At 39.8% G+C, this 24868-nt stretch overlaps 1 protein-coding gene across 1 annotated transcript in view; it reads right to left on the bottom strand.

Moving 5' to 3' along the window:
• SNTG1 (syntrophin gamma 1) overlaps positions 1-24868 on the bottom strand; it is a 260259-nt gene that overhangs the window by 86896 nt on the left and 148495 nt on the right. Inside the window, exons 5-9 of the mRNA XM_052651830.1 lie at positions 22510-22567; positions 21869-21912; positions 21737-21778; positions 4741-4843; positions 350-432 (exon numbers count right to left, since the gene is read on the bottom strand). Of these exons, the coding sequence (XP_052507790.1) occupies positions 350-432; positions 4741-4843; positions 21737-21778; positions 21869-21912; positions 22510-22567 (330 nt within the window). The remainder of the gene's footprint in view (positions 1-349; positions 433-4740; positions 4844-21736; positions 21779-21868; positions 21913-22509; positions 22568-24868) is intronic.

Genomic DNA, 24868 nt, shown 5'->3' with positions numbered 1-24868 from the left:
ATAATTTCAAATGAAAAATGATAACAGATTATGTCAAATTACATATAAGATGCCATGTTATAAAGTGATTTACAATCTTCTATGTGACCTCTCGAAGATAAGTCTCTACAGCTTACAAAGGGCTTAGTGAAGACCTGAGAGGAGAAAAATGACATTAAAAAAATAACAGACCTACTTATTTACCTCCTCCCTGGATTAGCATAATTCTGAAAAAATAAAGCAGCCAAGGATTTCAAGTCTGTCAGAGAAGCAGGTCCCAGAGCAGTTTGAGCAAATTCTAACTCCGTGTACCCTGGGCTTTGTCTAGGTTCCCTCCTCATTAGTGGGGACCATGCCCTGGGCATCTTACTGTGTTGTTGGGATGGTAGTTGAGGTGCAGGCCACTGTCACAGAGCGGGGAGGAGGTGCCGCTGCTCTGGTCGCTCGGTGCACCTGCGGGAAGAGTCAGAGCATTGCTGGTTAGAAGCCCGTCCGCTCTGCAGGGACATCTTCTGTCCCATGAACGTCAGGTCACTTCAGGTATCATGCAAGCCAGAGAATAGAATTATCTCTGTTTTATTTATGTCAAAGCCAGAGTTTTGGAAGTAAGCAAAAATAAAAATGAAAACCTAAAGTGGATCCTAAAAGAGGCCTGCAAATATTTATCTTTGATTTCAGAAGCATTAAGGTTTTATTAAGGGAAGCATTCAACCATATAAAAATACTATTTCATTTTATTACCCGAAGAGGCCTATTCTTGTGAACCATACTTAAAATGTGCAAGATTTTATTTGGCTACAAAGTCCTACTTAATTTTGTGCACTAATCTACTAGCAAATCTCGTGTGTATTTACCATAATTTTCCATAATGCAAAGTTTGTAAGTGCTCTGTCTCCACAAGCACTCTTGCTGTGTACACTGTCACTGGGAACACCTTCATTGACACACAATCAATTTACAACTAAAATAGTTCATATTGGATCCTGATGAGAAAACTACAAATATCTATTTTTAAAGATGAGTAATAAAAAATAAACATTTGTGATTTTCTAAGATTTTACAATTTAGTGATTGCTTCAAAGATATAATAACTTGGGTACCAAAGTCCCACTAAAATAACACAGGAAAAATACATCTGGAAATCTTTAATGAACATAGATTAAAAAATAATAACAATACTTTACAAATTAAAACCTGTAATATATCTATAAAGATACAGCATGATCATGGTGTTTATCCTAGGAATGCAAGCTTTATTTGGCATTCAAAATCAACTTTTAAAAAGTTACCATATCAACAGAAAAACATTTTAAATGTAGTATCTCAATGGATGAAAAAAATATTTGACAAAATTCAACATTAACTTCTACTAAAACAAAGAAAGAAAAAGAAATATCTTCAGAAACCAGGATTAGAAGGGTGTCTGTATTTTAACTGGGGCTTCCCTCATGGCTCAGCTGGTAAAGAATCCACCTGCAATGTGGGAGACTTGGGTTTGGTCCCTGGGTTAGGAAGATCCCCTGAAGACAGGAACAGCTACTCACTCCAGTATTCTGGCCTGGAGAAGTCTATAGACTGTATAGTCCATGGGGTTGCAAATAGCTAGACATGACTGAGCAACTTTCACTTTCTATTCTAGCCCAATAAAAGGCACCTGTGTTATACAGAGTGAAGTAAGTCAGAGAAAGAAAGACAAATATTGTATATTAATGCATATATGTGAAATCTAGAAAAGTGGTACAGGGGGACAGACACAGAGAAGAGATTTGCAGACACAGTGGGGAAAGGAAAGAGTGGGATGAACGGAGAAAGTGGCACCAACATACACACACTACCGTGGGTAAAGTAGATAGCTAGTGGGAAGCTGCTCAGTAACACAGGGAGCCCAGCCTGGTGCTCTGTGATGACCTATAGGGGTGGGATGCGGGGGGAGAGGGAGGCTCAAGAGGGAGGGGGATTATGAATAATTATGGCTGATCTGTATTGTGGTATGGCAGAAACCAACAAAACACTGTAAAAAAATTTTCCTCTAATTAAAAATAAATTAAGTAACTAAATTAATAATAAAAAGGGCAACTATGAGCACCCACAGCTGACGGCACACTTAACAGTGAAAAGCTGGATGGTGTCCACCAGTATCCTGCACAGGGGAAGGACATCAGCACTTGGGACACACTTCATTCAACACATTACTAGAGGACCACCCCATTACTATGTGCAAAATCAAGAAAAAACAAGGAATTAAAGAAATATAGCTTGGAAAGATATAAGCAAAACTCACTATTTGCAGTTGACATAGCTTCATATGTAGAAAAATTTTTACAAAGCACAAAAATTCTTATTAGAATTAGTACGGAAATTAAGCTATGTTACAAAATGTCAATATATAAAAATGCTTGCTTTATTGTTTCTGTATGTTAGCAACAGATAATTGGCAAATTAAATCTTTAAAATATTATTTACACTAAAATAGAAAAACATAAAAGACTTTAATGAAAGATATGATATACTTTCTCATTGGAAACACTAAAATATTGACAGAAAAAATAAAATATAAAGAGATGGAAAGATATGTTTGTGGAATGAAAGATTTAAAGTTGTTAAGGAGTTAAGTATACTAACTGTTTATCAATTCAATCTAGTCACATTCAAAATAGCTTTTTTATATGGAAATTGATATGCTATTTATAAAATGTACACAGCCATACAAGGATCTAGAATAGCTGAACAACCTTGAAATATTGCAAAGTTGAAGAACCTACCCTGGATGACTTTTTAAAGTAGTATAAAGCTAGAATGATCAACACTGTGGTTTTGTTGAAAGAATACAGCATGCGTAAATTAATGGAAATCAGATGGTGATTCCTTCATTCTTGATTCCTACTTCAGAACCAAAATGTTGTTACTATAAGATAGATTATAAACTTAAACATGGAAATCAATGTTGTAGGGGCTCCCCTGGTGATCCAGTGGCTAAGACTCCATGCTCCCAATATATGGGGCCCAGGTTGGACCCTGCATGGAGGAAACTAGGTCCCAGATGCCTCAACAAATATCAAAGATCCTGTGTGAAGGCACAGCCAAATAAATAAATCTATTAAAAAAAATCAAGCTGTAAAGCTGCTTGCAAAAATGTAGGGAGAGATCCTTGCTACTATGGGATAGGCAAATATTTTTTAGAGAAGATACAGAAAACCAAAAGCATATACAATGAAAACAACAACAAATGATAAATTAGATCTGATAAAAATAAAATTAAACTCTCACAAAGAGTTGTACAAACTTGAGATACCTTGGGTAAAAAATACAGTCATGCACAAATTGAGTGAAATGTTTGTAACACACATAACTAACAAAAGGCTTATAAGCAGTCTTATACTCTCCTGCAATGTGATAATATAAAGGCATACCAATAGAAATAGGGGGGAAAGACTTGAGCAGATACATCACAAAATAAGACATGGAAATAGCACATGACAAGAAGCAAATCATCATTAGTCTTCAGAGAAATGCAAATTGAAACTTCAATCTGATACCACCAGACACTCAAGAGAACAGCTGAAGAAATTGTGACTATCACATATTGCATTAACACAGAGCAACCAAAACTCTCACCCACACTGGAGTGGACACTGAGAGATCTGTAAATATATGCCCATCTTAGAAATAGATTTGGCAGTTTGTCAGCAAGTAAATTGCACATCTGTCTTGTTACTCAGCAATTCTACTTCTAGTTACTTATAGTACTAGTTATAGTAGTGACATAAAATAGTAAGACTCTCCATCCTTGTACAGGATTCTTTATAGCAGCTTTCTTTACAATAGCAAAACACTGGAAACAGTTCATTTGCCTATCAGCCGGAAAATGTATTACCCAACTTTACTACAGTCACAAGTGGAACACTACACAGCAATGTAAAAAAAAGTTCTGAAAATATGTAACATGAGATGGTTCATTATGAAAGAAGCCAGATGTAAAAAAATAAAAACAGCTTGATTACATTACATAAAATTCTAGAAGAAGCAAAAAATAATACTTGATGGCAAGAAATCAAGTCAGTGGTTTTTTGTGGGAATGTTGTTTATAGGAAGATGCACAGCAGAACCATTTTATGATCTATATGCATGTGGACTGAGCAAACGTGTGTTTATCAAAACTGATCCAACTGAGAATTGAGGATCTTTGCATTTCATTTTATGTAACCTTCATTAAAAATATACTCTTCTTTGATTTTAGCAAAACCTGTAAGATGTATGCATTTCATTTCATAAGGTGCAAATAGATACGGAAAAATTTAAGTAGCTCTTATGAAAATTATTACATTTTCACATAGACCAGGGCTTCCTTCAATCTCCATATTTTCATCAAGACAGATTAAGTGTAAATGCTTATTTAGTAAATTCAGTAGTTGAATAAGAGTATATTGCTTTTTACTTAGAGAATATATATTCATCAAACATTATGAATGAAGTTCATTAGAGATACAAAATGTATATATTTAATATGACACATTTTAAAATAAATAATGCTTCCCCAATTATAGTTGGAAAATAGCTAAATGTGAATACATTTTGAAACAAAAACAACAGCTGTTCCCTTTGGAGAAAGGTTAATTGAACGCTTTGTGATATTAAGACAAAATGTTTGTATTCAGGTAGAAATCCCAACTTTGAAAAGAAGCTACTAATTACTGTCAGGAAATAATGGTTCAGAAAGCAAGCATGACGTGAGCATTTTACCTATCCTTCACAAATGCTTACATGCACAGTCTTCGTTCAGTGACAGTTTGAGGAAAGCGGGTGCTCGTTTCAAGAATGAGACTGTCAGGGTCACCTCTTCTCCAGCATTCCGAAGAACTTGAACCTAATAGAAAACATAATAAAAATGATACCACTATCAGTGTGTCGGCAAACATTTCTGTGATTGCAGCACCTTAAAGTAATGGGTGGTCTTTTCCAGCTCTCATAGCTTGTGATGTGGCTGGAAACATTCAGTGGAAGGTGCACAGGATGAATGAGCTAAGCTGCAGGCAACTCAGCCTTCACAGTCTCCCTCCCCACACCATTCTGTGTCCCTATTCACATACGATGTCATTATCCTTCATTTACATTCATCAAGACTCTCTTGAGTTTATGGTCTATCTTAGGTCTACAGAAAGATCTATATTTGTGAATTTACTGAATATTCATTGACCATCCCTCGATACTCTATTTGGAGATCTAGGAGAAAATTACCCTGCAGATGTTGACCAGAGTGCTAATTCTAATTAAATTGTTCCAGTGCACTCATACATGTTTGAAAAAAATAAATAGGTATTGCTTTTCCATTGTATCATTGCATATTTTCTTCTCTTTCCCTGAAAATATAGGACAACTCTCCACACTTTCCAAATTATAGAATTACTAGGTCTATTTCTACCAGTTAAGTAATGGTCATTTACCAAAATATTATAAAAAGACAAATGTTAGCAATATTAAAAGAAGTTCAGAAAGCTGAGGATTATTTATAGCAAACATATCTAGAAAAGATATAAGTATATCTATAATTTTAAAAACTCACATAGACTAAGAGGAGAATTAAGAATAAATAGTGAGGAAGCAGTTAATAACCACGGGGACATAATTTGTTATTAAACTTATAGAAAAATGATCATCATAAAATCACTGAAGAACTGACTATGAAAATGGTTTAGAATGACTTCTGGTCCCTATGTGCTATGCGCATGTTAAGTTGCTTCAGTCGTGTCCGACTCTTTGAGAGCCCATAGTCTGTAGCCCACCAGGCTCCTCTGTCCACGGGATTTCCCTGGCAAGAATACTGGAGTAGGTTGCCATTTCCTCCTCCAGGGGATCTGCTAACCCAGAGATCCAGACTGCATCTCCTGCATTGCAGCGGGATTGTTTACCGCTCAGCCAACTGGGGAAGCCCCCCAAATCAAATGAAATTATAGAAATAAAAAGCAAAATAGCATAAACAACTTTGCTGGATTGGCCCTAACCCTGACTTGAGGACAGAACAATAACATTAACCCAGTCTGAGCATTAGATAAGATACACACACACACAGAAACACACACACACATACACATGACACACACAAATAATAGATAGCATCATGTTAAAAGTAGGAAATTTTTAAAATGAAAAAATTATATAATCATTTTAATAGATACAAAGAAGCCTTTGATTACATTCATTCAATTCATTTGATAAAAGCTCATAGAAAATTGAGTGTACAAAGAAGTATCCTTCATATTATAAAGAGATACACAAAAAATGTATAAGAAACATCACAGCTAATGGTGAATTACTGAGACATTTCTCTTTGAGATCAGAAATGTGACAAAAATGGCCACCAATTTCATTTCTCCTTAATCTTTCTTCAGGTTTTACTATAATAAGGGAAGAACAGAGCTAATAAAAATCATTAAAATTGAATAGAAGAAATGAAACACATTATTCAGAGGTAACATGGTTTTTGAATACAGAAAATCCTTGAAGAGCCTATAACTCACCATCACTGCATGGTGAGTTATTCAGTGAGTTTAGTGTGGAATATCACAGATACAAAGTAATATATAGTGATCAACTGGCTTTGATTTAATATCAACAAATAAATACAAGGTTAGCTGAAGTGGAGGAAGATGGTGTATCATGGACACCCCTGGACATAATACTGTGAGGATATCAGTTCCCTTCTAGTTTCCCATGGATTCAAGATAATCCTGTGCAAAATTCCCTTTTTTTTTTTTTTTTTAGTTTTTAGCTTAGTAAGAATTTATGAACTTGGCTTGTTTCACAGTGGCATTTAATGTTTATATAATCATTATTATACAAGTGCACTGAAGTGTGTGAGGCAGTGGAAAGCAGCCACTAAATGCACACATTCTACAGCAAGTCTGCAATACATAATATCCAGTGTTAGATAAAAAACAACACTGTGAGAATCTCCAGTATAATTAAGAGAATGAAGTAGAATAACCTAAATATAGTTGCCCCAGAAATAGCTAATGGGCAAAAGCTTTTCTTTTGAAGCTTTATATTGGTAAACTTGAGTCTTGAAATTTTTTTCAAATGCCATCGAGATAAATAAAAACTTTTCAAAAATTATAAAACCTTACCCTAGCAAGGGAACTTTGAGTTTGTTTTCAATAAAAGGTCAGTTATGGGTGTCTTTCTGGATAACCACAACTTCAAGTCCTCAACACATACACATTTCTTAATTAACGCAGAAACACATGCTTGATTCAGCAACACATATGCTAAAAAAATTAATGCAGAAATAGTCATCTTTTCAGAGAACAGGATTGAGATAATTGGCCTGATACTGTCAGGTAGGAAATATAGGTTCCACATCATGAATAAGGAAGAATGTCATCTTCCTGCACAATCGGAAATCAGCGCCAATAAATCCAATTATCGTTTTCATATTCATTCACATTTCTTGACGCAAATCAAATGTTGTCCATTTTAATCAGATGACACATCGGCACAGTTTTTCTCTCATACTGCCTTGGGTGAGTACATGAGCAAAAGCACAGAAGTTGGTAAAAGATGGCAATCAATAAAAAAAGAAAAAGGAAAGGGAGCTACTCTTATATGTATAGGCTGACTCTGTTAAACCAGGACAAGATAACCGTTCGGACTGTGACCTAAATGTCCATAAAATCCATCTGTCTGTTAGACAGGAAACTGCATAGAATACTGTTGTGTTCTCTGTCCTTCTGCCTTCCCACCGGGGCCATTCTAAATTCACAGGAGATTCTGAGGAAACATTTAGCCACCCACCACCGCTGTGGTATATGAAGCCAAAAATGCTCATAGCTGGAGGTTATTTTACCATTTTGTTTTCTAAAGACTGTATTTTTGTAGGGCAGTCTCAGGTTCTCAGCCAACTGGAGGGGAAAGTGCAGAGATTTAACCTGGGCCCCCTGCCCCCTAGAAATACAGCCTCCCCGTAGTCAACACACTGGAGCTGAGTGGGACATTTGATACAAGTTATGAACCTGCACTGGCATGGCAGCTCCACTCAGAGTGCGCAGCTGATGGGAGGGTTTAGTCTTGGTGGTGAGCCTGCTGTGGGTTCCACATACCACACACACACAGACACACACCACACACACACAGAGAGACCACACACACACACTCAGACCACACACACACTCAGACCACACACACACACTCAGACCACACACATACACACCACACACACAGGACTTCCCTTTGACTTTGGCCTCACCCTGCTGATATGTCATTAACTGCAGTAAATGATTTCCTTAGAGTCCTGACCTCTGGAGGAAAAGGAAATTGAGCATGACTTTGAGGAATGGTCTTAAACAAACATCTCTTCAGACAAAACAGCTAAGCTGGCACTAGATACGATACCGAGCTTTACTATCCATGTTGAGTTGGTGACCACCTGTGGACACTGAGTGAACAAAGCATTTCCTTATATAACCATATTTATTTACATTAATTGTGGGGGGAAATAATGTCCTTATTGTGTGGGGCTCTCTTGAGTGGGACTAAGTCCTCTGCTTCCCACTTTCACATGTAAATTTGAGGGGAGACTGTGGAGCAGTGGCGGGGGCACACGCCCCTCTCTGTGAAGATAGGTGTGCGTGTCCACACCTGCAGGTGACAGGCGGGGTCAGAGTGCTGCCAGCATTCAGGGCGGAGACAGGGCCTTCTTAGGAAAGAGACATCTGGTCAAGGACGGAGCCTACAGTTCCCACGAACCCTGGTGCCGGTGCATGTGTGTTTAAGTCCTTTCCAACTCTGTACAACTCTGGCGGGACTGTAGCCCACCAGATTGGACAGTAAGTCGTGTGGGACAGCAGGAACTGTCCAGCTGGAAAATGTGGTGCAGAACTGCATACAGAAAATCCCATCACCCCTGGAAGTAGTGGGTGGATCAACATGAGAAGGCAAGCATCACATGGAATTTGGAAAATAAGAAAGTGCAAAATAAGAAAGAAGTTTGAGGTAACTTAGAAATACCATCTCTTGCCACAAAGTGACACTGAACAATGGTGGAAAAGCTGAGGACAGATGGAGGGAGGGATGGGGGATTTGGATTACTGTGGACATCACAACTGGAGAAAGGTGCTGTGACGTTCCTGAGAATGAATCTCGCCCATTCAGTCATTTCATCAGCTTTCCTGCATTTTAATTTGTGGGAAATAGTCCACATACACAAATAAGTACAAAAGGATCCCTTATATAGATATTTCAAGTCCGAATGTTACGTTCTCATAAAATTTAAAAAAAATCACAGCAAAAATGTATATATAGTCGTATGTTTTAAAAAGAACTACTAAATTTTTAGTACTTCTGAATTCCTAAAATTTCACCCTAAAATAGTGTGCGAGTATGTAGTAAGTTTTCAATTGGGGTAAATATTACAAATAAGAATGGAGGTTGACTAAATAACAATGTCAGCTCTAATAACCAGGATATAGTAATAACTATTAATGAATTTCAATATGGAAAAGAATCATTTACTTTAGTGAGGTAAGTATGTAGAACACCTGATCCACTTTTACTGTAATATTTGAAGCTATAACTAAAAATTCCATCACTTTAAAAGACCTCATTAAAATAAGATTCTATGTAATAAAAGTGGGTGAAATGCCACATTCTAGATGAGTTGAACTTAACAAGCAGAATACATTGGTAACTAGTTCACACACTATAGTAACACTATTTCAGCATTTGTTTTAATTGCAGTATTTTTTCAAAGACACAAGTACTATTTTACTGTGCTTTCTAACGTTGTCTGCCAACTGAGTAGCTCATGTTCTATTTAGGCAATTTAACAAAAATTTTAAATTGGTAAGAAGTTTAGTTTTAAAAAGTCATCTGGAACAGGTGGGTTCAAAACTAAGCTTTATCTAATTTTTGAAGGAAGGTAGAGACTTTCCCTTATTTTTGTACAGCTCTGTACGAGATTGTCTCAGGAGTGAATTGTCAGGATCTGAGAAGCAACGTGGACTTGGTGACTCCCACATTGGCAGAGCAGCTGAAGCCCGAAGCTGCAAGTGTTTGTTTATACACATCATCACAACACGTTTGCACAGCAGCACAGGACTCAGCAGTAAACACTGTGGAGTTGCTGGTGCACTTCCTCCCACAGTCTTTCATCTCACTCTATCACATGCATCATTTCATATGTCACTTTGAAGTTTAGGTATGCCCCCCTCCCCTCACCGCCCCAGAGCACGTGGAGAGCAGGATTAATGCTCTGGTACAGTCAGCAGCGCTGTGGGGCCACTACTGCCTCTGCCAGCACTTCCCTGGAAACAGACATTCATGAGGGAGAAATACAGCTGTCCTGCCATGAGAAAACAGTGATTTCTCTGGGTGTCTGGTCATTTCAAATATTTGAAAATAGATGTGAGTCTCAAATATAATGTGTTAAATGAGTGGGGAGAAAGTAATCTTTATATGCTGCTAAATACACGAAGGAAAATAAGAGTTTATTACTTCATGATTACTTCAAATTTCAGTCTTCAGAGGAATTTATCACACACAAAATGGTGGGTACATGGCGATTATAGCCCTGAAGATGGCTATGAACTTGTGCAAAATGCAGGCACTTTATTTTGAAGCCGGGTACGTCTGTCCCTGTCTGCCGTATCTGAAATTACTGACGATGTGTAAGGGTGGCCCTTGGTAAAAGTATCAGCTTACTGCTTTTTATTTTGTCATCTGGAACTTCCTTCAAGTCTCCTGTTCCACTCTGAACTCTACTTTTTTCCAACAGAGTCCCAGAGGACAATCCTGCCATCTGGTACCTGACGAAATGACCAATGACAGGATGACAAGACAGAAACCAAAACAGACTCTTCGGGAACCTCTCTGTCAGTCACTCAGCTTCAGGCTCAGACCTCACTCTCACCCCTCCCTCTCCAACAGGCACCATCATCTCAACCCAAGGACACTCCACGAAAGGGTGAAGTGATCAAGACGATGCATGAAACACAGCCGGGGCCCAGACATTAGCCTGTCTTGTCTTAAAGCTCCTTGTCTCAGAGGCCATGGGGAACCCTATGTGTCTCATGTGACCCTGAAGCCAAGGTTGGACAACAGGAACTTTAAGCTCTGCCTCTTTAAATAAATTCAGGTCAATGAATGTCAATTTCAGAAATCTACAAGCTGGTCACTTGAGATGTAAAATTGAAATGGCTTATGTTCAGTTAGAAATCTTAGAAGAATGAGGGTTCATTGAGGGCACATAAGCTTGCAGAGAGTACTTTCCAATGAAACAGTATCAGAGAAAAACCACTGACTGTAATTCTCATCAGCACGTCCCTTAAAATGCAGGTGGTGAGGAACACTGGGCTCCCTGCACCTAACCCGCCTGGTTGAGGTCCCCAGATACTCCCTCCACCGGCTTAGCTCTGTTTGGAGTCCTGAGCAGGAGAAGGGTTCACCTTGTGAGTAATGAGAGGAGAAGGGCTGCTCTTACTCCTGCATCTAGTCTGGCTCCGTTTCCATAGCAACCTGGGCAACTGTGTCCCCAGACAGAGCACCTGCTCAGACCAGCTCCTGGAGAGGAAGGAGATTGATGAGGTGAGGACAGTCAGACCACTGGACCTACAGGGCCGTGGCTCACCAGCGCAGCTGGCAGTTCCTGTCTGGGTTTCACAAACGGGAGACTCAATCAGCAAGTCTGTGCCGTGCGGCACATGCTGCTGGGACTCCAGTCCAGCGCTGTTTCTGTTCACTGCTGGGAGGAACTCTGTTTTTTCATCACTGAGCAGAAACCACAGCATGGACTGAGAGCAGCAGCAGTGCCTGGTCAAGGACCCCAGTAAGAACCATCACACATTGTTTTTGACGTTGCTTGGGCAAAGAAACTTAAAAGGAATTCTTGATGTTTCCCAGACTAACTATCCAGCTCCTTCTGAAGTAACTGGGAGATGTGTATGACCATCCCAATTGTTGAGGAAACATCTCAGGGGGATGCTGAGATTTACCTCCTGACATCCAGAGTGACAGATGGAGAGCCTTTCATCTTTCATGTGTCTCCTCACAAGGTTCACCGTAGGGAAAGAGAAAAGGGTTTGAATTTCATCTGATCTGGTCAGATTTATTTGCTACCCAGTAAACATAAAGTTCACATTATTTGAATAGATGGAGCACAAGTAATTATAGGGAGAAAGAATAAAGCTCTCAAAGTGAAGCAAATGTAGTATATTGTCTATCACTAGCATCTGACAATGCCTTATATCATACACTGTATATGACACAGTGTACGTTATGCTACCGGGGCTCTGCGTTGTGGATCCTGCAATCTCAGACCATAAAGTCCTCACAGGGACAAACACAATTTCCAGCACAGCTGTTTTATCCAGGAGATGTGAGTGTGCACTAGACATAGGTGTTGCTGTTGTTCAGTCGCTAAGTCGTTTCTGACTCTGTCCAACCCCATGGACCGCAGCATACTAGGCTCCCCTGTCCTTCACTACCTCCCAGAGTTTGCTCAAACTTACCTCCACTGAGTGGGTGATGCCATCCAACCATCGCATCCTCTGCCCACCCTCTTTTCCTTTTGCCTTCAGTCTTTCCCTGGACACAATACTTGTTAATAAAAATAATGCTAATCATGGTTTTGTGTCTTTCACTCAGTATCTGAGCTACACCACTTTAAATACAACTGTGTATTCCCTCATTTTCACAACCTGTAATTCTCTCGAAAAGAAATTTTTATTGCTAATTACAGGCTGATTTTTGATGTGAAAGCAAATAATTTTGTAATCAATCTTAGATTCCACAAAATAATCTGTATCTGAGCATCAAATTATACTTTTGTTAAGAACATAAAACATCTTTGAACAGACTTTCACCATCAAGTCAGTGTGAAAGAAACTTTTAGATGTGGTTCACAGCACAGCATAACTCTATGTAATATCTGACAGCATGGTTATTATCTGTCTCATTATTTTTAATTTAAAATCCACAAAAATAAAATGATGAAATTATGTCATCTATGAACAGAGATCATCTTATTTTCCAATTTTGATGTATTTTCTTTCCTTTCATAATTGCACTGGATAAAACTTCCAATACTATGTAGATTTAAACTGGTAAAAGTGGGAATCTTTTTCTTATTCTTGATCTTAGCGAAAAAGCTTTTTTTGCTGAGTATGATATTAACACTGGGTTTTTCATTTAAAGTGTTTATTATGTTGAGGTAGCTTACTTTTATTCCCTGCTTGTTATTTTTTATCAAGGAAGAGTGTTGAATTTTGTCAAATGCTTTTCTCTGCATCGATTGAGACAATCACTCCTTTTTATCACTGAAGAGTATTCCACTTTTGGTTGCAGCACAGTCTGTTTATCCATTCATATGTCGAGGACATGTTGGTTGGCTCTAATTTTTGGTGATTAAGAATAAAAGCTTCACTAAAACCTCCTATACATATTTTTCTATGAACATATGTTTTTATTTTTCTTGGCTAAATACTTGTGAATATGCATGCTCCTGTATAACATAACATTTCACTTTGCAACAAACTGTCAAACGGTGTTTCACGGTGGCTTCATCATTTTGCATTTCGACCTGCAATGAGTGAAAATTCCTGGGGCTCCACACCCTCTCCGTCATTTTGTACTGCTGATTTTTGCATCGTGTTATTCTACGGGATTTATGGTCTATCTTCCTTTTTTTGACTCAGTTTTGTTTGTGGAACATAATTGTTGGAAGGCACTGGCTCACAAGTTGAAGTGCCAGGTAGATAAACATCCCTTGAGGAAAGCTGATGTGATGCTGGGAAGCCCCAAATGCATTTATGCAACGATCTTCAAAAAGTCATTAGTACATCAAACCCAACGAACAATGTATAAAAGGAGTTATACATCACGACAAACTGGGTTTATTACAGGTAAGCAAGGATGATTCAGCATTGTAAATTCAAACAATGTTATCTCCACATCAAACATTTAAAGAACAAAACAAGTATATTCATATCAACTGATGTAGGACAAGCATTTGAAAAGCCTCAACATACTTCTTTGATTAAAACTCTATGCAAACTAGAAATATAGGGGGATTTCTTCAACTTGATAAAGAACATCTACAAAACCCACACAGCTTATATCACCCTTAATGGTGGGAAATTGGACCCCTTCCCACTGAGGGCTTCCCTGGTGGCTCAGCGGTTAAAGCATCTGCCTGGAATGCTGGAGACCTGGGTTCGATCCCTGGGTCGGGAAGATCCCCTGGAGAAGGAAATGGCAACCTACTCCAGTACTCTTGCCTGGAGAATCCCATGGAGGGAGGAGCCTGGTAGGCTACAGTCCATGGGGTCGCAAAGAGTCGGACACGACTGAGTGACTTCATTTCATTTCATTTTCCCACTGAGACCAGGAACAAGAAAATGACATATAAGGACATATTTTCTCATATTCATTTGAGTATTCAAATCATGCTGCAAGCTTCCAGACTTGTTTCTAATATGATGGAAACAAAACATAAATTAAGGTTACACAGATTTAAAGAAGGAAATAAAGCAATCTTTATGGCCATCAAATAATTGATGTGTTGGACTTTATTGAAATTAAAAAAAAACAACTTTTGTTCTGTAAAATATACTTTAAAGAAAATTAAAAAGCAATTTTCTGCCCCACAGACAGGGAGAAAATATCTTTAAACCATTTATTTATGTTGTATCCAATATATACGAAGAGTTACTTCCTATGTATATATACACATATGTATATATATAAAACTTCGTTCATTCAACAACGAGAAAACAAACAACTGGATGTAAAAGTGGGCAAAATATGTGAATGGACATCATCAAAGAAAATATAAAGAGGGCAAATAAACATATGAACATATGTCCTCCATCATCTGTCATTAAGGAATCGCACATTAGCAGAATGAGATACCCCTGCCCACATGGTTCAGATTCACAAACGTCGAGACAGCAGTTGTGGCTGAGGATACAGAGCACGGGACACTCCTTTACGGAGGGACTGACAGTTTGACAGCTTCTTGTAAACTAAGTAAAATCTTACCATACAACCAGCAATATACCTCCTAAGTTATTTTCAAAGTATTTAAAACTTAGGTCCACACAAAAACCTACATGCAAATATTTATAACAGCTTCATTCATAATCACTGTGAACTGGAAGTAAGCACAACATCCTCCAATGGGTAAACAGAGTTAAAGAAAAACTGTAGTGAAATTGCTTAATATTCCCTTGTCCAGACCCTGAAATATTATTTGGTGCACAAAAATAAATAAATCATCAAGAGCTAAATTACATGGATCATTCTTCAGTGACATTGCTAAGTGAAAGAAGCCAGTCTGAACAGGCTACATTCTCTATGATTTCAACTGTATGACATTCTGGTGAAGGCAAAACTCTAAAGACAGTGAGATGGTTATTTCCAGAGGATCATTGGTGTGGGGGAGGGGGAATGGTTGAGGAGGATATTTTAGGGATGTGGAACTCTTCTGCATGGTGTCATGATGGTGGAGACGCAATGCTGTGCACTTGTCAAAACTTGTAGAGTGTGCAGCAAAAGGTGAGTGAGCCTGGATGTGTGCAGACCTTTAAAGGAGTCATTTGGGAGGTTGAGGGATGTTAGGATGAAGAACAGAAGGCAACAAGATTGTGTTATCAGTGTCTGAAACCACTTCCCTGTAGGGCATGGGGGAGTGGAACTGACCTAAAACTAATGAAATCTAGAATACGAAAGGCAAAAAGGAAATGTACACCAATCCTCTACTGTCCTCATGGAGTTTGCCCACTGGTGAGTGGGTTAGCCATCCTGATCCTGCTGTACATGTGTACTGGGTTAGAACAATTAAATCGACAGATGGAAGATGGTTCAGTTCAGTTCAGTTCAGTTCAGTCACTCAGGTGTGTCCGACTCTTTGTGACCCCATGAATCACAGCTTGCCAGGCCTCCCTGTCCATCACCAACTCCCGGAGTTCACTCAGACTCACGTCCATCAAGTCAGTGATGCCATCCAGCCATCTCATCCTCGGTCGTCCCCTTCTCCTCCTGCCCCCAATCCCTCTCAGCATCAGAGTCTTTTCCAATGAGTCAACTCTTCTCATAAGGTGGCCAAAGTACTGGAGTTTCAGCTTTAGCATCATTCCTTCCAAAGAAATCCCAGAGTTGATCTCCCCCAGAATGGACTGGTTGGATATCCTTGCAGTCCAAGGGACTCTCAAGAGTCTTCTCCAACACCACAGTTCAAAAGCATCAATTCTTTGGTGCTCAGCTTTCTTCACAGTCCAACTCTCACATCCATACATGACTACTGGAAAAACCATAGCCTTGACTAGACGGACCTTTGTTGGCAAAGTAATGTCTCTGCTTTTCAATATGCTATCTAGGTTGGTTATAACTTTCCTTCCGAGCAGTAAGTGTCTTTTAATTTCATGGCTGCAGTCACCATCTGCAGTGATTTTGGAGCCCCCCAAAATAAAGTCTGACACTGTTTCTACTGTTTCCCCATCTATTTCCCATGAAGTGATGGGACCAGGTGCCATGATCTTCGTTTTCTGAATGTTGAGCTTTAACCCAACTTTTTCACTCTCCTCTTTCACTTTCATCAAGAGGCGGGTTACAGATAAGCAAAGGGAGGGGGCTAGTTCTAGTCGCTCATCTACGTGATGATGGCTTTCCTTGGAGGCAGCCATGTAGCGTCATGTTTAGCCTAACGTGGACATGGACATGGACATGTGTGAGTAGGTATGTGAGCACCTCGGCACAAACACACACTCACACACGCCTCCTGTCCTGTGAGCCGAGGGGCCTCGGAGGCACAGCTGCTCCAGAGCAATGAGCACCCAGCTCCAAGAACGCAGTTTCTCAGATGTTCTCCAACAAGGGAAAACAGGGCCTCTGGGAGAAATGGGTGATTCCTGGCTTGGCAGGAAATGTGCAAGATGCACCTAGAACAACTTTTAGTGCCACAAACTGAAAAAGTGCTAAAAAAAAAACAAAAACAAGAACCAAAGTCCAAGGACTATTGCAAAGCAACACTAAAACCACTTGAAAAGAGCTTATAGCCCAGAGTACAAGGTCAAGGTCCACAACCCTTACTGATCTATCAGAAAGATGGAATAAAGTTTAAACATTGAGGATAAACAGACAAATCTCCTGTGCAACAGAATTCCAGGGAACGTAGGCAGACAGCCCAACCTGTGAGAGAGAAGCATGTTACCACTGAGGGCGGGGTGTGCACAGTGACCCCCTTCCTCAGAGCAGAGCATGGGGGGAGCATGCAGGGCCTCAAGCAGAGAAACCTGAAGCTCAGTCTCTGCCCACAGCTGGCCACTCAGTCAGGAAGGTGCGTACACATGGTGAGACGGGATGAGGATGGGCTGTGCCTCTGTGGCCTTCCTCCTGAAACACAAACACCCCGTCTAGTTGCAAGAAAAACACCAGAAAACTCCCAGTTGAGACATATTGCACAAAACAGCTGAGCAATACTCCTCAAACCTGTGAGTGTTATCGAAAAAAGAAGCCCTGGAAACTATGACGGCCCGGAGGAGCCATAGGACACTTGACAACTCCCTGTGATCTGGCTTGGATCCTGGGACAGGAAAAGAAACATTGGGCAAAAACCAAAGAAATGAAATGAAGTACAGACCCCTGTTAATAGCCAGATAGGGACTGGCTGAGAGTCTGTAGCCAGGAGGAAAATTAATTAACTTATCTCCTGTGCTGTCTCTATTCATAACCTAATTAGGGGACAGACCTGTGAAAAGGAACTCCTAAAGGTGTTAATGAGAACCTAAGGATGTAAAAAAGGCAAGTTCTGGATATTTTATTGCTTTTCGAAATCACAGAGTTCTGGATATTTTATTGCTTTTCAAAATTCACAGATTCAATAAACAATATTTCCCACATTTTTGCCTTTGCACTTAATATTTCCCAAACCAGTGGGAAATATTAAAAGTTAAATTATTTCATGTGTGGCTTTAGTTGATGGTAGTTGATACAAAGGAAAAAAGTCCAGTATAGTCATAGTCCTTGAGGAAAATATTAATCGGTTAGATCTTAAAACCTATTTCCAAACTGAGAACATACTGGGAATTGTCAGCAGTTAGGTAAAACATGGTGTGTAACTCAGTGACAAGTTAACCTTTTCATCAAGGTCTAAATTGATCTGTAGTCCCAAGTCACATCCTGAATGTGTTTCTTGGTAACTCACTAAACCTCTAGTATATAAACTAATGCCTCATTTTCAGATGATGTGATATAAACCCTTGCAATGTCATTTTCTGATTGAGCTAAAAAGGTACATGTTATTTTTATTCCGATGAAAATTTTGAATTAAGCACATATTATAACAATCAACATTATATTAAGCAATATTTTATGTTTCTCTTATCAAAATTTGATACCATTGCTTGAATGAATCCTTTAATTTACATAATTTGAGCTCCTCCTTCTGCTGTTGTAAAAATTACACACTCTGGTAGAGTTTGGTTCAAATTCACAAATTCAGAATTAGAGTGATAGTTATTTTCACTTCTAATTATCTAATGCTCTTTATGAGTAAGGTCATAACAACAAAGAGTGGATGAAACTCTTTTTTAGGACATGTATGTCTCAAAGTTGGTGCCTGGGCTAATCCTTTTTGATATGGAAACTGGGAGCTTTCCTTTCTTGATTTCTTGTATCAAGAGGCCTCCCAGGGTGGGGTGGGTACAGCCTGGAGTGGAGATCACTCACCCCAACTGGCAACGTGAGAAACAGATGCAGAAGTCATGATGATCTATTTCTAGGCATTTGGGTAAAGAACTCCATTTACACAATCCCCTGAGCACCCAGGGGTGAGGAGGAGGGATCCCCATGTACACAGTTCAGCCTACAGCACATCACAGAAGCCATGGCTTCCTGTAGAAGGCAGCTAAGAACGATGCTGCTTCTAACAGCAGTGACCTGTGCAGGTGAACAAGAGAGAATCAGGTGCACAAACAACCTACGGTCATACCTTCTCAGTTTCTTTCTAAATTAAGGACTCTGAGGCACTGACTGAGGCACTAAAACTATCCATACCTCTCAGCTTGTGGTGCCTTTTTCTGCCCCTGTAAGTCTGGTCTTAAACATTTAATTAAAATCAGCCCCACTGAGGTGTCAGTCAGTTTGCTTACTTAGATAATTGACAATGAAGATAAAAAGTTGCTAATCGCTGTTGCAAAGTGAAAGACTGGAACCAGGTAAAAAAAAATCAGTATCTACATTTTAAAGCTGATAAGTTTAAACTTCTCAAAAGAATAAAAGCTTATTATAAAGGGCCACATACAATTTGCAATACAATCTCAAGTCCCTTTTCTTTGAAATAGAATGAACACAGTTCGAGCATGTTCCAATCTTTTAGACTGTAGCCATGAAATTAAAAGACACTTGCTCCTTAGAAGAAAAGCTGTGACAAACCTAGTAGCATACTAAAAAGCAGCGACATCAATTTTCTGACAAAGGATTGCATTGTCAAGTCTATGGTTTTTCCAGTAGTCATGCACGGATGTGAGAGTTGGACCATAAAGAAGGCTGAGCACCAAAGAATTGATGCTTCTGAATCATGGTGCTGGAGAAGACTCTTCAGAGTCCCTTGGACAGCAAAGAGGTCAAACCAGTCAATCCAAAAGGAAATAAACCCTGAATATTCATTGAAAGGACTGATGCTGAAGCTGAATCTCCAATACTTTGGCCAGCTAATGAGAAAACTGACTCGTTGGAAAAGACCCTGATGCTGGGAAAGATTGAGGGCAGAAGAAGAAAATGGCAACAGAGAATGAGATGATTGGATGGCATCACTGTCTCAGTAGACATGAGTGTGAGCAAACACCAGGAGACAGTGAAGGACAGGTAAGCCTGGCGTGCTACAGTCCATGGAGTTGCAAAGAGTCGGACATGAATACTGAGCAACTGAACAACAATCACAAATCTTTCAGGCCACTCTGATCTATTCAATCAAAGCCCCACACAGTTCCTGTAAGCTCACTGTATGTCTCTGAAGAACAAATCACAAACCGGACTCCACTGATAGCATGTGTTTTTGGAAGAGAATTCACCTGTTCTTGCTCCCTGAACAATGAGTTTAACATCTCTCTGTACTTCTGAAAAGAAGACTAAAGTTAAAATATCTCTGCTTACAGGGCTTTATTTGGAATTTACATATATTCAGAACAGAGCGGTCTGTGCTGTGCTTATTCTTATTTGTCCAAAAGTTTGTTCTCAAATGTTGCTTTTCCCTGTATCTATTTGATGTGGTGTAAGATCTGAAGTATATAAATTTTCTGCGAGGCTCACCAGGGATGCCAAAGGGGACCAAGTAGGATTTTTGAAAGAGCAGAGGAGTGATGCAAAGGGACACTCCTTGTCCATCCCACAAAGAACCCTCCAGAACTCTGCTTGTGGAGGTGGAGCTTTTCAGACACTTGAAGCTGCCTCTTTGAGGTCTGAAATATGTAAATATGTCAGAAGAGTCTTCTCCAAGTAGCTGTTAGCAGAGGTGCCGTGTCCTCACAAACCAAATGAACTGAAGCTGTGAGAAGCCGAAGGCTCAGGGTATTTTCATTTTGTTTGACCCCTGAGTACAAACCTTTAAACATAATTTCTTCTCTCTCCTTTCCCATATGAGCTGATATGGAAATTCAGTGAAGGTTCTATAAGTGTTATTGAATCAACCGTGAAAAACATTTCCCAAGCGCCTGACACTGGCTGTTCTTTCTGGCATCATTTTTTTAAGTCCTCTCTCAGCCCCAAGGAAGCTCCTCCACCTCCCAGCTTCTCCCAAAATGCCGATTAGAGGTTGCTGACATGAAACCACGGGGCTGGCTGATGAAAGACAAATTCCTGGGTCACCTACACCGAGTGAATCAGGACATCAGAGGCCCGGAATTCAGGTCTGCACATTTACCTACATCCAAGAAAATTCACAATAAACACTGCTGACCTTTTTGTGTAGCTGCTGAGTGCTAAACCAGAGCCTTGAGATCAACTATCTCTAAATGTTGTCTCTCTCTGTCACACACAGGCACGTGTGCACACACACACACACACATGCACACGTCTCTTAAGTCTCCTGCCAGTTTGAACCCTGGGTGGGGAAGATGCCCTGGAGAAGAAAATGGCAACAGACTCAGTATTCTTGTGTGGAGAAACCCAAGGACAAAGAAACCTGACGGGCTACAGTCCATAGGGTCACAAAGACTCAGAAAGGACTGAGCAACTGAGAATGTATAAGATTTCAAAAACTTTCTAAGATTTAGAGGTATATTTCACCTAGAGATATGCTTAGTGGACATGCTCTGGTGGTGGTCTAGTCACTCAGTCATGTCCGACTGTTGCGACACCATGGACTGTAGCCTATCAGGCTCCTCTGTCCATGGGATTCTCTAGGCAAGAATACTGGAGTGGGTTGCCATTTCCTTCTCCAGGGGATCTTCCTGATTCAGGAATCGAACCCAGGTCTCCTGCATTGCAGGCAGATTCTTTACTGACTGAGCTACAAGGGAAAACTGTGGGGATTAATTGGGAAACATAGCAAATAGCCCTCCTTTAGTACTTCTTGAATTACATTTTGTTCCGGGTGATAGTCACTGATCTGTTTCTAATGAAAAATAAAACAAGTAAGAGATTATTTGAAAATCTGATATCACACAGGACCAGTTTCATATGTTCCTAATGAAAAAAGGAAGTTTTTATCAATGCCATAAATCATTTGCACATGGGGAAAATAACAATATTAGAAAAGGTAAAGAAGACTCACCACTTCTTCATGTCTGCATTTTCTCACATTAATCCCATTTATCTGCAATGGAAAGTGAGAGAGAATTTGAAGAGCATACTGTGAACTGACTGTATCTTGGTGACACATGGAAAATAATGGTAAAATGTATACCTGGAGAATTGCGTCCCCAATAAACAGCAGTCCTGACAGTTCAGCTGTGAATGGAGAAGGAGAATTGGCTATGCCTTGTCTACTTTCTTCACACAGAAGTAAGAATTCTTAATTCAATAAAGCCAAAATTGATTGAGGGCAAAAGCAAAGATGAAGAAGGATTAAAGGAAAAAGTAATTAAAGGAAAAAGTAAAATGGTCTATAAGGGCAGCATCTTAAAAGATCCACAAGCAATGGAAATTTCCAAAAATAATCATATGATTCAGCTCAAGTACTGAAACACATGCTGAGACACTTCCATTTAATCCCATCATTTCAGATCTTACAGTCTGGAAGGACTAAATGTTCTCATGTTCCTGTAAGTTTAAGGTGTCTATGAAAAATGGCTACATCTGGACAGTCAATCCATTGACAATAGAATCAGTTCCATGTTTCTTTAAAAGACCAGCCTGCCCCACCGCAGGGGGCTGGGTGTGGATAAGGGTCTGAAACTCCATAGTTAGAACCAGCCACATGTGGCCTGGTCATGGGAACTGGACTGAGAGATTTCGTACAATCTCCTGGTTCTGAACTACAGCCTTGCTCCTCAGAACTGTGACTCACTCAGGAAGCAACCGTAGGACACCCTCTGAACAATTTACCTCTCTGCTCCTTCGAGATTTTTGAAACCACAACTGGAATGTTATGTTCCGCTCCCCCCTGGAAAGAAAAAAATCACACGTTTCACTTTTTAATCTCAAAAGAATAAAAACTCAGCTTTTAGTTCAGAAACTATACAGGCCAAGGATAGCAGGTGAACAGACACTAAATAGAATTTAAATAAACTCATGGAATCGCTCTATCAAGGAGACTGTGCTCCCAAGAAGCTCATCTGTTTATAATTTCACTGTGACATCCAAGAATTAATAATAGTTGACTTTGAAAATTTTAATTTTTTAAGATTAATATGGTGATGCCTTAAAAAGACATTTCCTCCAATGACCAGCCACGCTATCCATTGTAGAAACTCTTATTTCGGGTTCCAAACAGCAGAAAATTATGCATTTCCATTATCTGGCTCAGCTGCTTTATGCTGAGAACCAAGCAATGGCCCCTTGGAATGCTAAGTGGCTAGACAGACCTCTGCCTGCATAAACTGGACAAAAAGCAGAGTGTGCATATGCTTAATGGAGGGGGCGAGGTCATCAGTATTATATGGAAGCGTATACTAAAGAACAAGCCTCCAAGAATAATGCAGTAGTGCTTTGGCTAACGGACCAAATGAGATAGGAAAAAATACAGAAAAATAAGTAACGGAACTTATGTGGAAGAAAATAAATTCCTGAAGTAACTGTATAAATTACAGTTTTATGTAACAGAGTTGAGAAGGTTGAAAGCAATAGTTTAAAAATCAAGTAAGTTCATTAAACAGTACGATTTCACATAGAAGGTAAGGATGGCACTTTTAATGTGGGTAGTTCAAAAGAAGATCTAAATTCCACTGGGGCTTCTGCAGCTTCAGAATAAGTAAATCCCTAAGCCTTTCTCCCTTCAAGGGCAAAAATTATTTTAGAATAGACAATTTTCCCCATGAATGTCCATTTTTAGCACCGAGTTTCAATAAACTTAAAAATAAGATAGACAATGCACACATGCTGTTGAGTCAGATTCTTGCAGCCCCATGGACTGTAGCGCCAGGCTCCTCTGTCCAAGGGATGGATTTCCCAGGCAAGAACACCAGAGTGGGTTGCTGTTTCCTCTTCAGGGGACCCTCCTGACCCAGGTATCGAACCTGCGTCTCCTGCATTGGCAGGCAGATCCTTTACCACTGAGCCACCTGGAAAGCCCAAGAGAGGAGACAGTCGAGAAAAGCAGTGACTATGAAATTTTTCTTGACAAGTAGTCCTTTCTGCTTTGGGGGTATTAGGAAGAGATGTGATAAACAAATATTGAAAGCTGCCTTACCCAGGGTGAAATTCAAACCCACCCATCAGTCCCCTGTTTTCACCACATCTCACCGAGCAGACACTCACCCCCCACCCACACCAGTTCTGGGCAGAGTCTCTGGTGTGAGCTTCCTCGGCTCTGGGTCCTGCTTTTGCCTCCTGGTCTGTGTCACGGTGCCCTGATCCTGTCCAGGACAATCCTCACATGATCAGAGCCCAGGACTGTGACAGAGGGCACAGTGCACATGTGTGCTTCCAGAGCACAGGAAAGCCCAAAGGATCAGGGCCCATGGAGCTTCATGTGCAGGGCTAGGGCTCTGGGTTTCCCATGCCTGCATTCTGTTCTATCTTCTATTATATTCATCAGCTTCTCCTCTTCTACTGTCTTCTTCATTTCCTACATTCATCATGTATCTTCTTTCTCCTTCCCTTGTCCCCAACCACAGAGTAAGTTCTGCAACGGTGACGGACTTATTTATGTGTTTGTCTTGGCTATTTGGTTTGGCTATTTGTTTCCTGCTTGTGTGCACATGCTAAGTTGCTTCAGTCGTGTCCCATTCTTTGCAACCCCATGAATTGTAGCCCACCAGGCTGCTCTGTCCATGAGATTCTTCAGGCAAGAACACTGGAGTAGGTTACTTTGCCCTACTCCAGGTTATCTTCCTAACCTAGGGATCAAATTTGTTTCCTACATTGAGGTGATATCTGTGCCTGGAATAATATGCTTTCTTAAGCTTTGAAATGTTTGTTGAATGAATAAGTGAAGCAATGAACTCTAAAGCTTTCTCAGACCTAAAATTTTTCACTCTTGAAAATACTTTGCAGAAAGATTTTGAGTAGAAACTAAGAAGGTGAACAATGGAATCAAAGGTGTATGGTTACAGATAGTTCCTAGAGATACTTCAAAAATGGGAAAAATTTTCAGAATACATCTCCATTTCTTAGAAGAAAATGCTGATTAAAACAAAGCATACAGTGATGAAGTTTTATGTGACATAAAGAGAAAACAGATCTATCCAGATATGGTTCTGGTGTTCGGGGCAGAGGAGAACCCTATGCATGTCACTCTAGGCCG

The sequence above is a fragment of the Budorcas taxicolor genome, chromosome 14 (assembly GCF_023091745.1).
Source record: "Budorcas taxicolor isolate Tak-1 chromosome 14, Takin1.1, whole genome shotgun sequence".
Lineage (NCBI taxonomy): Eukaryota > Metazoa > Chordata > Mammalia > Artiodactyla > Bovidae > Budorcas > Budorcas taxicolor.
This window is presented reverse-complemented; position numbering and strand designations above follow the sequence as displayed.